Genomic DNA, 16947 nt, shown 5'->3' on the forward strand with positions numbered 1-16947 from the left:
GAATTGGTATGGAAAGTCTGGGATTGTGGAGAATAGGGATGACTCAAGACTTCTATTAAACTAGTATTTTCAGTGAAAATCAAATTTATACGTAACATAACCATAAACATGACACAGAAAAGGTAATTCTTGACCAGAAACTCCATGTAGAGTAAATGAGAAAGAAATCATATATACATTCATGATGACATTTTCCTAAATCATATAACAAAGCAGATATACCTTGAAAGCAGGTTTGTTATGCTCATTAAAAACAAAAACAAAAAACTCACATGTCATATCTAGAATCACAAAGAAATTTTTTGAGAGAATAATGTCAGAAGCATCAAAACAAGATCTAAATGTGCCTGAATCCTGGCACCTAATTCTTATTCCTTTTTACAGAGAAACAAGAAATTAACTTACCTTTCACAGGCTCGGACAGTCCATGCAGCAATTATCCATAAGGAGATACTAAAAACCAACAGTACAGTTCCCGGACATATAGTCATTAAAGTCTTCATAACAAAACGTGTGTTGAAGTTTATTTTATTAAGAGCTCCAATGCTTCTAGAGGAGGCATCAGTGAAAAGTTTGCTATGTAAAAGCATAACTCTGGCAATAAGATAGAGTCTTAAGAACATTGGTATAGACAAAATGATATCCACATCAGCAGTTGTTGTGGATGAGGTATAGGAGAAGGCAAGCCGGGCTGTCCATGTGAATGTATAATTCCCAGGTATGGGATGAATAGCACACACCAGTATTTCCAAGCAGATGAAAAAAATACGCTCATAAGTCATGGCTATTCTCCAGTCATCAGCTCCATTGTCCACCATGAACAACTGAAAAATAAAGTAAAAAAATCATCTTCAGTATGAAATAAATGGTTTACAAATACATTTTTAAAAATAAAAACAAGGTGATCATTAGCAGAATTTTAGGAAACTGAAACATCAATTTTTTAAAAACATGCTAGTCAAATAACCTACTATTAAACATGGCTTTTCTCACAAATGAATAAGGATGAATACAAAGGTAGAATATTTGCTTGGATGGCAGTTGTCTGGTGTAGAATTAGAGTAAGAGAACGTAGATCCAAAATCTATTTCTGTTATTTGTTTGAGGTTGGGAAAGTCATTTTTCTTTTCAGTGCTTCACTTTCCTCACCTTTAAAAGATAAGAGGTTGGAGTAGATGACCTTTAAGATAACTTCAGCCATGTCTGACCCTATGGACTTATTATCCATGTGGTTTTCCTGGCAAATATCCTGGAGTATTTTGCCATTTCCTTTTCCAGCATGCCCCCATTTTACAGTTGTTGAACTGAGGTAAGGTTATGAAATTTGATTCAATGAGTCAATGATTTTTGAATCAGGCAACAAGCACTTACATAATGAAAGTAATTAGGGTAAGTGTTGAAGATACAAAAAAAGGCAAAAAAAACCCCCTACTCTCTGTTCGCTCAAAGAGTTCACTTTCTTGTGGAGGAGACATTAAAAATAGATATAGATATGTATACTTCTATATAGACATACACATGTGTGCATATATACATACATACATATACATATTATACATATGAAGTTAATCTCAGACAAAAAGGTCAATGTTAGGTAGAGGAGAGAAGGGATCTTTTGCTCACCTCCACTCCCCTTCCCTCCCAGCCCCTCCCCACTCCCCTCTACCTCCTCTTAAGCAGTTCTCTCTCAGGGGCTTAGCTATACTCTATCCAAATGACTGACGCTCCACTCAAATGCTCAAATCTGAATTAGTCCTATAGAGCATGACTTTCTCTTTAAGCAACTACAACACACTTCTTGTATAGCATCATTTCATTTTATCCAGTGACTTGAAGCACTATATTTGTCCCACCTTGACTAAGGTAGGTTGTTATCACTTTATTTAATGTATTTGATTGACAGATAGAACAAGCATTTATTAAGTGCTTACAATTTGTCAGGCTAATCACTGGGGATAGAAATACAAAAATAAGACAATTCCTTGTACTCAAGAATCTTTATTACATTCTAATGGAGGAAGGTAAACATAAAAAAGAATGCTGGCAAATGGGGTAAGAGTGTGCCTGCCCAGGATCAGAGTGGGGAGATGGTAACCACATGATGTGGAGGCCTAGAATCATAGTATGATAAGGCAAAATCTCACATATCAGAGAAGGAAGATTTCCAAGTTTTCAGTAGAATGGAAATGGTCTAATAACAGAGTCAGTGCAGAGATGGTGGGGGAAATGTCACAGGTGCCTGGACCCAGGCAAGGCAAGGCAAAAAATTCATAGAAGTGTTCTTACCTAATAAGATATCACAGCTAGAGTATGTTGTTAAGTGCTTTAAGCAGAGGGTGAGAATGGGGTATGATTGATTTGTTAATTTTATTGATCCTCACCCTAATACCTCATAGATTAAAAAGTTTCCATTGAGCTCTTTCATAGTTGGTACTTTAAGGACAATCTGCTCCACCTTGGAACCATTAAGTTCTTCTAAAATTGCATATGCATTATTTTGTTGATGTTGTTCAGCCATGTCTGATCCTATGGACTTATTATCCATGTGGTTTTCCTGGCAAATATCCTGGAATATTTTGCCATTTCCTTTTCCAGCATGTCCCCATTTTACAGCTGTTGAATTGAGGTAAACAGGGGTCAAGTGACTTGCCCGGTGTGTAGAAAGTTTCTGAGGCCCAATTTGAACTCATCTCCCTGCAGGAAGACCACTGAACCATATAGCTGCCCCCATATACACTGTTTTCTGTCTATTAAATTTGTGATTGATCTGGAGAGACAGTTTAATTTCATTTTTTGTCAGATGTACGGATTTCATTTGGGTAGGAAACTCCCAGTGAGACAACCTCCTCTACCAATAGTGTCAATAACTGCTCTACCAACAGTGTCAATTTATATTCTTACAGAGCTACCTGAGATACTAAGATGTTAAATGATTTTCTGAGTCAGTCATTAGTATGTGTCAAAGACAGATCTTGAACCTAAACTTTAATTCCTGATTCTAAGGCCAGCCCTAACCACTATGATTGGTCATAGAGACTAATACATATTATGCTTCAGCTTTCAAAAATATATTTAATTCCCTAATGAAGTCTCTCTATTCTTTCTAGGTACAAATAAAAACCTTGTCCTGATCTATTGATCTCCATCCTTCTACTGATACTGACAGTATTCCCATCACCTTAAATTACAGATGATAATTTAACTGGACATTTTCTTTGTACTTACTATCTTCTTTTGCTGTTAGTATAGGATTGTATATAGGGCTCTCTTCTATATTAAATTATAAGTACTTTGAAAATAGGGTCTGTGATTTTATCTATTTTTGTATATTCAATCAAACAAGCTTTTTATTAAGTGCTTACTATGCACCAATTCAGTTATTCACTTTTTCTGTTGTGTCCAATTTTCTGTGATCCCATTTATAGTTTCATTGGCAAAGATTCTGAGGCCAGATTTGAACACAGGAAGATTAGTCTTCCTACTCCAGGTCTGGCACTCTGCATCCCTTAGCTGCCCTATTACTATGGCACTGCTTACCAACCACTATGTTAAATACTGGGGATACAAAGAAAGGCAAGAACTTGGACCAAAAAATGGTTCTTGTCCTCAAGGAGTTCACATTCTCTTTTTTTAAAATTTTATTTGAGTTTTGAGTTTTACAATTTTTCTCCCAATCTTACTTCCCACCCCCCCACCCCACCAGGGAAAGCAATCTGTCAGTCTTTATTAGGAGTTCACATTCTAATGGAGAAATCAACATTCAAATAATGATGGGTATTCAAGATTTGTGCTGTTATTTAGAAATTTTTCAGTGGTGTCCAACTTTTCATGACCCACTTGGAGTTTTCTTGCAAAGATGCTGGTATGGTCTATGCTTTCCTCTAGTTCATTTTACAGATGAAGAAACTGAGGCAAAGAGGGTTAAGTAAGTGGCGTAATGTTACACAAGGATTTGAGGCCAGATTTGAATTCAGGAAGAAAAGTCTTCCTGACTCCAAGTCTGGTACTCTTATCCACTATACAATCTAGATGTTCTACATGCAAGATTATATCATCACAAAATCTCTGGTATATGTCCCTGTCTCTCCTCTGACATAGCCATCACTCTAATACAGACCCTTCTCTCCTTGACTGGATTATTCTAATAGCAAGCATTCTGGTAGATTTCTTGCTAGTCTCTCCCTATACCAGTCCATCCTTCTCTCAGCTGCCTCAGTGATATGTCCACTTACCTACTCAATAATATCTAATGATATCTTGTCCAACATCAAATAAAGAACCTTCTATTTGACATCTAAACCCTTTGGAATCTGACCCCTCTCTACACAGTCGTCTTATGCTTTACTCTCATCCAGGTTCTCTATAATCCAGCAGAACTGGTCTTCTTGCTGTATCTCACATTTTGAAAAGTTTTTGGTAATCCAGACAGAGGATCCTTGAAGACCCCAACAGGAAATTAACAATTAGACCTGAGTAATGTTTACTTTTTCAACTCCTTTAAGAACAGGATTATTAGAAAATAGGAATAAAAGGATAATAAGATTGCTATTCACAAGCTCAAGTATGAATGAAGACTACCCTAAAGAAAATAATTCCTCATTGAACAAAAAACCTAAGACAAACCCTTCAATAAAGTATTTAAACAGCAGTAGAGATAAACAACTAAGCTTAAAATAGGTAGAGAAGAATATGACATCAGGACTTTTGCCCCTACATTTGTTATCCTTTGATGGCAGTAGAGTAGTATCAAAAGATTATTGGAAATTCAAACCTCAATGGGACTAGTGTTTCAAGCCAGACTTCCTCTGCCAAAAGGAGTGCCCCTTTGTACTCATTCATAGCAACAATTACAAGACTTTTCAATTTTGGGAAATAATTGCTATATAAAATCCATTTTACAATCCTTTTTTTCCCCACTTCAGTCATTTGCTTAAACAAGGTATCCCATGGGGAAAAAGTACCACTTAATGTACTTATCAGATACTTTTGACCACTTTCTTATTAAGAAAGATGTCTATAACTCAGGAAAAAAAAGATTTGTTCAAGTTTAAAATGTCATTTCAGTTACTGATACACATGAGTTTTTAAGTTAGTGTTTAGATCAGTGAAAGGAGGACATGGAAAAGTTAAATAAAACTTGGAAGACTGAGCCTGTATCTGGGGAAAAAAAATTTCTCCAGGATGGCCTTCAGATGATATTGCGGCAAATAGGATATACATATGCTTTGTGATTACTAATTTGGTATTTGAGGTCCGATATATCTCTAAATATATATACTCTATAAACATATAAATGATGTCACATATCTCTTTTTATTATATGTATACCTATATATGTATATATGCACATATACTGTATATAAAAGAGATGTATAGAACATGCACAATATATGTATAGTAATTAAGTATGAGGTACAATAAAAATGCCATTTCTACTTCATTGTAGAGTACTTGAATGGGAGTAAATCAAAGAAAACTCTGTAGGAAGGGGCTCAGGTAATAAAGGCTTTTGAATGTCAGAGGATTCTATATTTGAGTTTTAATAGTGAATACTAAATATTATTGAGCAGGGAGGTGGTCAGATCTGTGCTTTCAGAAGATCACTGAGGCAGCTGAGTGAAGGATGGATTGGAGAAGGAAGGGATTTCAGGCAAGAATTCTAACCAGAATACCTGTAATAATCCAGGCAAGGTGATAAGGGCCTGTATCAGAGTGGTAGCTATGACAGAGGAGAGTTGGAAACATATACGATATATTCTCTGAATATAGAAATGACAATACTTAGCAATAGATAATATTTCTAGGTGAGTATAAGGGAAGAATCTAAGTTTTGTTTACCCTGGGAAGATGACAGTACTCTTAAGAGTAATAGGAGAGGGGTGACTAGGTGCTGTAGTGGATAGAGCATGGGCCCTGGAGTTAGGAGTATCTGAGTTCAAATCCAACGTCAGACACTTAATAATTACCTAGCTATGTGACTTTGGACAATCATGTAACCCCACTGCCTTGCAAAAAGGAAAAAAACAAAAAAAAGATTAATAGGAGAAGTTTAGAAGAGAAAGTATGAGATAGGAGGGAGAGAAATAATGTTTTGAGTTTGCAAAGTCCAAAAGGGAGTTGTAATGTGAGAGTGAAGGTCAAAAAGAAGTTTAAAGACTAAAATAAAGAAATAAAGAAAACAATCAACTGTAGTAAAGATAATAGAATACTTGGAGTTCATGAAGAGGAGACAGGATAAATCCTTGGAAGAGATCCACTGCTAGTAGGTGTTACTTGGAGGAAGAAGCAGCAAAGGTTTCAGGATGGTCAGACAGGTACGGGGAGAATCAGGAGATAGTAGCTTCATGAAAGCTCAGAGAAGAGAGAGCATCCAGGAAAACATGTTCAATGGTATCAAAGGCTTCAGAAAGGTCATGAATGAAGATTGAGAAGAGATCATTAGAGTCAGTAGTTGAGAAATCACTGGTAACTCTGGGAGAAAAACATTAAGTTGAATGATGAAGTCGCCAGTCAAATTATAAGAGTTTTTTGGAGAGTGAGAAAATATGAAGTGGTGGCATTGATTATAGACAATTCTCAAGGATTGTCACAATGTCATAAAGATATAAAATGATAGCTTATAATAGTTGGATCAAGTGAATGTCTTTAAAAGATGGAGGGAGGGGGTCATGGGAATGTTTGTAAGTAGTATGGAAGTGGCCAGTAGAAAGGGAAAGAGTGAAAGAGAATTAGAAATTGAGGATGATAATAAGGTTTGTCTGTCAAAGAAGCTAGGATGGGATATAGCAATGGTTATATAAATGTGTTTGCATTGCCACGAAGGAGGACATCTTGTGAAATGGGAAAGAGGAGTCAACTGAATGATGTGAGATGGGGAGGGATATATGTATATGTGTATACACACATACACACACACACATATATACATATCATTAGTTGTCACTGAATAAGCTCCTCCAGGTTGGACTTCACTTTTTCAAAGTGTGAATTGTACTATGAATTTAAGGCATTTAAAAGCAATGAATCCTAACATCTTACTAATTGTTGTTTCAAAAAACCTATTTATGGAGACAACATACAATACATAGTTTATATCCAAACTTTAGAGGATATTTATTGTCAAAATCTTTCATTGTGGGGTGGCTAAGTGGCACAGTGGATAGAGTACCGGCCCTGGAGTCAGGAGTATCTGAGTTCAAATCCAGCCTCAGACACATAATAATTACCTAGCTGTGTGGCCTTGGGCAAGCTACTTAACCCCATTGCCTTGCAAAAAAGCCTCAAAAAAATCTCATTACCAGGCAAAGTAAAAACAGTAGTTCCTTGACCACCATCTTCCCTCAAATAACTACGATAAAAGCCCAAAATTCCTAAAAGGAGCAATAACTTCACACTGCTGGCCCTTCTTCCAGCCCAGTCCCTGCTGCTATCATCCAAAGAACCAACCTATGGATATGTAGGCTTGTAAGTGCTTTGCTAGTGCTGTCTCAGTCATCTCAAAAGTCACAATTACTAATGATCTGAAAATAAAATTGTCATAAAAGTCTGGCTGTGGTTTTATCAGTGGAAATAAAATTAAACAAGAAGCATTGCCATCTGCTTTGCCATTGCAATCTAAGGAGTCTTAGGATATTTTATCTTACTTGCAGCAAAAACCTACTATTTTTGTTGTCTCTCCCTATCAATTCTTCCCTTTAGTTATCTATTTTACTTTTGTTACCTATTTATCTATTATGATGTATGTGTGCTTTTGACTTGCTTTCTTACTGTCACTTTACAAACTAGAAACAAGGAAAAATGGGAAAAGGAAGGAAGAAAGAAAAAGAATTTTTAAAAATAGGCTTTGAGCCATTCCCCAATTGACAAATGGTCAAAGGATATGTGAAGGCAATTTACAGATGAGGGGATCAAAGCAATCCATAGCCATATAAAAAATTGCTCAAAATCATTAATTATTAGAGAACTGCAAATTAAAGTTTCTTTGAGGTACCACCTCATACCTCTCAGACTGGCCAATATGACCAGAAAGGATAATGATCATTGTAGGAAGGGTTGTAGGAAACCTGGGACATTATTGCACTGTTGGTGGAGCTGTGAACTCATCCAACCTTTCTGGAGAGAAATTTGGAACTATGCCCAAAGGGCAACAAAAATGAGCATACCCTTTGATCCAGCAATACCACTACCAGGTCTATACCCTGAAGAGATGATGAAAAAGGGTAAAAACATCATTTGTACAAAAATATTCATAGCAGCCCTGTTTGTGGTGGCAAAGAATTGGAAATCAAGTAAATGTCTTTCAGTTGAGGAATGGCTTAGCAAACTGTGGTATATGTATGTCATAGAACACTATTGTTCTATTAGAAACCAGGAGGGATGGGAATTCAGGGAAGCCTGGAGGGATTTGCATGAACTGATGCTGAGTGAGATGAGTAGAACCAGAAAAACATTGCACACCCTAACAGCAAAATGAGGGTGATGTTCAACCTTGATGGACTCACTCATTCCATCAGTGCAGCAATCAGGGACAATTTTGGGCTTTCTGCAATGGAGAATACCATCTGTATCCAGAGAAAGAGCCGTGGAGTTTGAACAAAGTTCAAGGACTATTCCCTTTAATTTTGGGGAAAAAAAACAGATATCTTATTGTCTGATCTTGTTATCTCTAAGACTTTTTGTTTCTTCCTTAAGGATATGATTTCTCTCTCATCACACTCAATTTGTATCAATGTATAACATGGAAACAAAGTAAAGACTGACAGATTGCTTTACGTGGGGGGGGAGGGAAGTAAGATTGGGGGGAAAATTGTAAAACTCAAAAACTTAAATAAAATCTTTTAAAAAAATAGGTTTTGATTGACTTCTGACAGTCTGTCTTTGGTTCCTTTCTAATGCTTTTCATCATTCCTTGAGCCCTTCCTTCTTTTCTATTTTTGGGCTCACAGCACAAGATAATACAAGAGGCTGATGACTTCAAACAATTCTGCCTCATTTAAGTCCAATTTGTCACCATACCATATAACCATTTTTACATATCTCAAAGTCCTGTAATGACAGGTGATGAAGCAGCAGAAGTGGATACACTAGGCTGTAGTAACAACCCTGCACACAGGTAGCCCAGGCCATAGGGTTGTTTCCTCACTGAAATGAGCAGTGGCATTCAGCAATACCCTGAATATATGAAGAGCGTCCTAGTGTGAGGAAGGGATTAGAAAAGGTACCCTAAAAATTGTCTGCTGCCCCAATCCTAACATGATTACTGAGGCAGGTGGGGATCCCACCCTGTGGTCAAAATACAAAAACTGTACAAAAACTGTTCTGGGTTCTGGATAGTGGACAAGCTCTTGTGATTTTCTGGTCACCAATGGAGTGAAACAAGGCTGTGTGTCCTTGCTCCTATGCTTTTTTTATCATGATAAGCTCAGTCATGTTATCAAATGCCTTTACTGAGGATGAACATGGTATCAAGATCAGCTACTGCACTGCCAGTAAATTCTTCAACTTGAAAAGGTGACAAGCCAAGAGCAAAGGGAGTGTTGATGCATAATTTTCTATTTGCAGATGATTATACACTCAATGCAGCCTCTGAAGCTGAGATGCAACAAAGTATGGATTGATTCTCTGCTGCTTGTGCTGATTTTGATAAGAATACACAAGGGTGGAACCATAAATTAGAGCAAATAGAGAAGTTTTGAATTTTTTTTTTTTGGCAGTATACTTTCCAGGGCGATATACAATGATAATAAGGTTGACACTCGAATTGCCAGAGCAAGTTCAGTATTTAGGAGGCTCCAAAGGAAATGTAGGAGAGAAGAGGTATTATTAGACTGCCAGCCAAAATGAAGGTCTACAGAGCTGTTGTGCTAACTTCAGTGTTGTATGCTTATGAAACCTGGATAGTCAACAGTGCCATGACAGGAAACTGAATTGCTTCCATTTGAAATATCTTAGGAAGTTTTTGAAGATCACCTGGCAGGAGAAGATACCAGACACTAAACTGAGCTAAACTGCCAGACATTCAAATTCTACTGTTAGAGAGCTCAGCTCTAATGGGTTGGCCACATTGTTCAAATGCCAAATATACATTTGCCAAAAAAGTCTATTTTAAGGAGAATTCATACACAGGAAGTGCTCACAAGAGGGGTCAGAAAAAAAAGATATAAGGACATTCTCAAAGCCTCTCTTAAGAACTCTAGAAATGATTATGTAACATGAGAGACACTGACACAGGACCACCCAGCTTGACATGCCCTCATCAGAGAAGTTGCTGTGCTTTATGAGCAAAGCAGAACTGAATTAGCTCACAACAAATATAAGATACACAAATTTAGAGAAACCACCACAAATGTTCACATGGCCTATTTGTACCTAACCCATGGTAGAGCATTCTGAACTTGTATTGATGTGTTCAACCACAGTTGGAAATACTGTAATACAGAGATTTCATTTTGGTCCTCTGAGAATAAAGGACAACAACAAACAAGAAAATATTTGGGAAAAGATCAAATTCAAAGCAACTCAAATGGTAATCATAACAAAAACCATAGCCATTTATATCTTCATAGTATTTTCAGGTTTATTTTCCTTGAACTTTGTTCAAACTCCACAGCTCTTTCTCTGGATACAGATGGTATTCTCCATTGCAGAAAGCCCAAAATTGTCCCTGATTGCTGCACTGATGGAATGAGTGAGTCCATCAAGGTTGAACATCACCCTCATGTTGCTGTTAGGGTGTACAATGTTTTTCTGGTTCTACTCATCTCAGTCAGCATCAGTTCATGCAAATCCCTCCAGGCTTCCCTGAATTCCCATCCCTCCTGGTTTCTAATAGAACAATAGTGTTCTATGACATACATATACCACAGTTTGCTAAGCCATTCCTCAACTGAAAGACATTTACTTGATTTCCACCTTATTTTGTGGGTTATTTAAATATTATTGTCTACATTTTGTAGATGAGGAAATTGAGATTCAGAGGGATTATATGATTTGCCTATGGTCACAAAACTAGCAAATGTTGGATAATGCATATAATTAGAAGGCAGTTATGTTAAACATAGTTAACCTCTGTATTATGGAGTTAACCTCCATAGATTCATTTAAAGCTTTTCTCTCCCACAAGTTGCTGTTAATTGTGCCTGTCCATTTCCTTATGGCAGGGTAAGAAGTTACTGGGGGGGGGAAGAAAACAGTAAGCCTCTATTACCAATCAAGACTTGTTATTACTACAAAATAAGATTTCATGGCATTCTCCCCCCAGTACACCAATATACTATGTTGTGGAATTGGAATTGCATCATTTTAAGATTGAGAGGAAAAAAACATAAATTGTAACTGGGCAAAATAAGTGGCTGAATATGGTAAGATGGTCACTAAGGGCATTTAAAAAAATAAAAATATACATGCTGTCACAAGATATTCAAGATGAATAAATCTTTTCTATAGTATAAATACTCATCTCATTTTAGGATTTTTGAGTTTGTACTTTAGAAATATATTACAAGTTCAAATTCAAATTGAATGCTGTATCAGTGTTATCATGCATAGATGAGTTCAGTAAGATTAGAATAGACTAAAATGATATCTCTAACTCCCATACCTCCCCCCCCCCAAATAACTGGCTATAATTATTAGTAACTTCTAATCACAAAATCTGCATAGAATATTGGCCTAATCCTGCCTATCTTCTAGTTTTCTTAAATACAAGAGACTAAGAAGAACAAATGTCAATCCTTTTTCTTGATAACAAAGACAGAAAACTCAAAAGATAATCAGCATGTGTTTGGAAGGGCAACAGAATGCCAACAAATGAAAGAGATTAGATTTAATGTCAATGTTATTTTGGGGCTAATCTTGCCTTTCATCATGGCAAGGTTTAATTTTTATTTTATGCAGGAAGAAATCAATCCTGGAATAATATTTTGTTTAATAACACATAGCAGGTCAAAGACAGCTATAAAAATTAACTCATGACTAATCCCGTCACTTTCAGTATCAATTTGGTTTAAAAATTTTTGGATACATAAGAATAGAAATATACTTTTTTACCTTTTACATACTTTGTATTTACTTACATGTATAGTTGCATTCATACCACTCCCATTAGAATATAAGCTTCATTTTAGGCAGGAGCTATCTCATTTTTGTTTTCATATATCCCTGGTATCTAGCATAGTGCTTTGCACAGAGCAGGCTCTTAATAACTGATTATTGAATTGGAGTTCAATTCATCAGAGTTGGTTGTTTTAAAAAATCAGGTCCTTCAAAGTGCTATAATGTGTTGCAAACTCTGAAGATCATAAATAAAGAAAACATCCAAGAATATTCTTAATGACAATACAGGACTGCTCTCTCCTGCATGACCACTTAGAATGAAAAAATGGGCAAAGGAAAGAGTATTGGGCTTGGAGGCAAAAGGCCTTCAAATCCTTGTTTTATTACTAATCACTTTTGCAACATTTGGCATGTCATTTTTAAACTCTCTGGGGTTGGACTGGATCCCATTCTGAACATATTATGATTCTTGTGATCTGAGAACAGCAATTATGGTATTTTTTTAAATAAAAATTTCTCATTAAACATCTCACATAAAACTATATTAAGTGTGTACTTTAAATAATAGGATTTGAGAAAAAGTAAATAATTGTCACAAAATTAAATTTGCTTATTTTTCAATTATGACTAACACTCTCCTGCAATATTGTAGCACAACCAAAAATTTACCTGTACTGTCATCCTATCACTACAAATGGTTATGTAATATTTCAGATTTATAGATCACTTTACATAGTTTGTAGATCACTTTACATACATACACTTTATCTCACTTGGACCTGATAACAAACCTGTAAGGAAGTTACTATTCGTATCCTCATTTTACAGATGAGGTTCAAATAGTTTAAGTAATTTGTCTAGATTCAATGAACTAATAATAAAGTCTAAGGCAGAATTTGAACCCTGGCCAGCCTAAATTTAAAACCAGAACTCTATGCCACCTAGCTATTCTTTTCATCATCATTATCACTACTATCATAACAACTATCAACTCAAATTTGAGATTTGCAAAGCACTTTCCTCAAGACAAGTCTGACAGGTAAATAGTAAAAGTAATTTTAATCTGAAAAGTTGTGATTTGGTTGTATAACCAAAGAGAAAAAGAAAAAAACAAACAAACAAAACTTATGATGCAGATCTACAACTAGATAGTTGCCCATTTCACTGAAGGATGAATGATTTGTCCAGGTTCACAAACCAAAGTTTTGTCAGACTCAGGAGTTGAACCTGGAGCTCTTGTCTCTAAGTTTAACACTCTTTCCAAAGTGTGAACAGCTTAATCAAAGAACATGGAAGGTACCACAAAGGTCTTCTGGGCCAAGCCTATTATTTTACAGATGAGAAAACTGAGAAAAAGCATGAGTGATTAAATCCATGGCAAGTTCATCACAAAGGTCCAACTAAAAGTTGTCTCCAAACTCTTATTTTCTTTTTTTTAACATTTTTTATTTATTTAAGGCAATGGGATTAAGTGACTTTCCTGAGGTCACACAGCTAGGCAATTATTAAGTGACCGAGGCTGTATTTGAACCAGGTCCTACTGACCCTAGGGTCAGTGCTCTATCTATTCTGCCACCTAGCTGCCCCCCAAACTCCCATTTTCCTGGATTGCACAGAAGTCACAATGCAAGTGTCATTCTTGGAAACTCTGACAAATCTCTCTCTCTCTCACACACACACACACACACACACACACACACACACACTATATCATTCAATATGCTTGCTTTCTTCAAATCCTAATTTATCATGTTAAATAAAACTATTTTCTCAGTTTCTTATAAATAATTATCATATTCCCTTATAACACATTCTGAGTATGAAATGATTTTTTTTCTTTCCTCTAACTCCATGCTAGGTAATACAAACAAATAGACTGAATAATTTGCCAAATTGCTGTTGGAAGTCAAAATAATGAACTTAAGAAAATATAATTCACTGTGCTAGACAAAGTATGAACTATAAAAGTTACTAAATCATATTCCATGCCCTCAAGGAACTTTCAATGTTATGGTATTCTGCATATTAATAGACATTTAATAGATCCTGATTTAATCTACAGAAGAGGAACAAAGGATAAAAGAATTATAGACTAATTGAGACTAGAACAAAGTATTTATTCATTCATTTTTCACACAAAAATGAAATTCATACATAACTTTATATTCTAATGTATCCTAGCCTGGTGAAAAGCAGTATGGTATTGTGGATAGAGGGGTATCCTTGGAGGTAAGAAGACCAGGGTCCATGTTCAGCTTCTGACCCATATCTTTGTTGTTCTGGCAAGACACTTTAACAGGAATCTCCTTATGACTATAAATTACCAATGTGTTGCCAATCTATATCTGCTTTTGTGGAGGCTGTTGCCATACTTAAAGTTCCCTATCCTAAGGGAGCTCTTCATGACAGTGAAATCTGATTTAGACTATATCTTAACATTGGAACTGGATTTGAGATTTCATTTATACATATATATATATATATATATATATATATGTGTGTGTGTGTGTGTGTGTGTGTGTGTGTGTGTGTATGTATATACATATATGTGTGTATAAAACAAAACAACAGTATTGTAAAAACAACTGACTAAGACTTAAGAACCCTGATCAATGAAATAATCAACTAAAATTCTAGAGAACTGATGAGGAAAATTACTTACCTCCTGATAGAAAGGTAATGAACTAAATATGCAAAATGAGATAAATGATTTTTTGGACATGGATGAAAAAGAAATTTGTTTTGCTTGTCTATGCTTACTTGTTATAAGTACTTGATTTTTCTTTTCTTTTTTCCCTCCAGTGGAAGTTAGAGGAGGAAAAAAATTCTTAATAACTTCAAAATTAAATGTAATTTAAAATTTTTCTTAATTTCTTTAAGGACTTGTGGTCATTTGGAATTTATTATTTATAGGCAAACTGGCTTAGATGAATGATGGGTTTAAGGTTCAAATTCTGCCTTTGTCACTTGGTCAGCAAGTCTCTTGACTTCCCTAGGGTCTCAATTTCCTCTTCTTTATATAGAGTAGTTGATCTATAAGATTCCTTCCAGCTCTCACTCCATGGCCCTATGATCCATGCCTGGTCTACATTTCTGGGATATTACAGAATAGCTGGATTCTAAAGAAGATCCATCTTTAAAAGATCTAGGAATCTATCTAATTTTTCCTTATAATAATCCTGTTTAAGTATAAAGGAATACAGGAATTATCCAAAATAAAAAGTAATTCAAGGGAAGAACTTGAGCTAATATTAAAATTTGGGGCATTTGAATACATTTTGTTTTACTCAAAAGATATGTTACTAAAGGGAAGCGTTAAGGGAGTCAGGTTTTCCTAATAATTTGTATTTCTAAAATCTATTATCTACACATCTGAATCATCTCAATTAACAATACCATAAAGATTTTGGGAAAATTACAAATTATGAATTCCAAGTAAAGTTAGAAAGGAGCATTCAAATTTTTAAAAGTTAGGGGGGGATTATTAATAAGATTAAAGATGAATAAGAAATAAATAATTCAAACAATCAAGAAGTATTTATTTGTTGTTTATTGTTGTTGGTTGGATCTAACTCTCACTTTGTGGGTGACCTTATTTGGAGTGGTGTGCCATTTCCTTCTTTAAAGGAAACTGAGCAAATGGGAGAATGACTTGCTCAGAGTTGCACAACTAAGAAATGTCTGAGATTGGATTTGAACTTAGGTCTTTTTGACTCCAGGCCCTGCATTCTATCCACTGTTACCCAGCTGCCCCAAATAGTTATTAAGCAACTACTATATGTCATACACTGGAATTGGAGATCTAGAGGCAGACCTTGCCCTCATGAAAACCTATGTGCTGTGAAGTTGGGGAAAACTCTCCCTCAGAAATAGAAGCCTCTTAGGGGCAGCTAGCAATGGATAGAGCCCCGGCCCTGGAGTCAGAAGGACCTGAGTTCAAATACAACCTCGGTCACTTAATAATTGCCTAGTTGTGGGACCTTGGGAAAGTCACTTAACCCCATTGCCTGAAATAAAAAAAATAATTTAAAAAAAAAGAAAGAGGAACCTGAGAGGTCAAAGAAAGGTAGCCTGCAGGGTTGTATAAATATAGACTTCTAGTCTGATTTCATCTCACTATCTCACACAGACATTCTGATGGGATTAACTGCAAAGAATTTGGGGTTTTCTTGGCAAGAATTTTGGAATAGGGGCAATTTTCTTCTCTAGCTTATTTTACAGTTAGGTGATTTGCCCAGGGTCACACAGCTACCAAGTGTCTGAGACCAAATTTGAACTCAGAAACATAAGTCTTTCCTGATTTTAGGTCAGTACTCTAATCTACTACATCACTTAGCTGCCCAATTAAAAGAAAAACCTCTATCTAGAACAGATGGGATCTTGATTGACAGCAGGTCCCTCCAAAGTTTGGATATTTCCCCCTCCCCAGCACCCACCACACCTGACAACCTGTCCTTATTACATAACCTGTCTCCATTACTTAACCTCTGAAATGAGCAAAGTGCCTGGAAAGCCTCATCTGATAGGCTCCTTTTGCCACCTTCCATAAAGTTGTGTAAAACCCTACATATGTGTGAATCACTCTCTTCTGCAGTTGCTAGTTACCCAGCATCTTCCCATCTGCTCATGCTATTTCAACTTTTTATCTTCTAGCATTGCCTCTTGATTTATTGATCCTTGGTCAAATCTAAGTGGGAAGAATTACTCTCCAGGAATGGTTGAGGAATTTCCCAATAACTCTTACAGTCTAATGGGGGAGATAACATGCAAATAATTAAAATATTTAAGAATAAAAATCAGAGATAACACCAGGGGAAGGCACTAAGATAAAATAAGACTGGGAAAGGAAGCTAAATCAAGTCTTTCTTAAATACCACTATCAAAATGAACATT

The 16947-nt window shown here is 35.9% G+C and overlaps 1 protein-coding gene across 1 annotated transcript in view; it reads right to left on the bottom strand.

The window, feature by feature from the left end:
• Window positions 1-16947, bottom strand: part of KCNN2 (potassium calcium-activated channel subfamily N member 2) — a 187324-nt gene that overhangs the window by 142438 nt on the left and 27939 nt on the right. The window contains exon 5 of the mRNA XM_074207695.1: window positions 406-824. Within this exon, the coding sequence (XP_074063796.1) occupies window positions 406-824 (419 nt within the window). The remainder of the gene's footprint in view (window positions 1-405; window positions 825-16947) is intronic.

The sequence above is a fragment of the Macrotis lagotis genome, chromosome X (genome assembly GCF_037893015.1).
Source record: "Macrotis lagotis isolate mMagLag1 chromosome X, bilby.v1.9.chrom.fasta, whole genome shotgun sequence".
Classification (NCBI taxonomy): domain Eukaryota; kingdom Metazoa; phylum Chordata; class Mammalia; order Peramelemorphia; family Peramelidae; genus Macrotis; species Macrotis lagotis.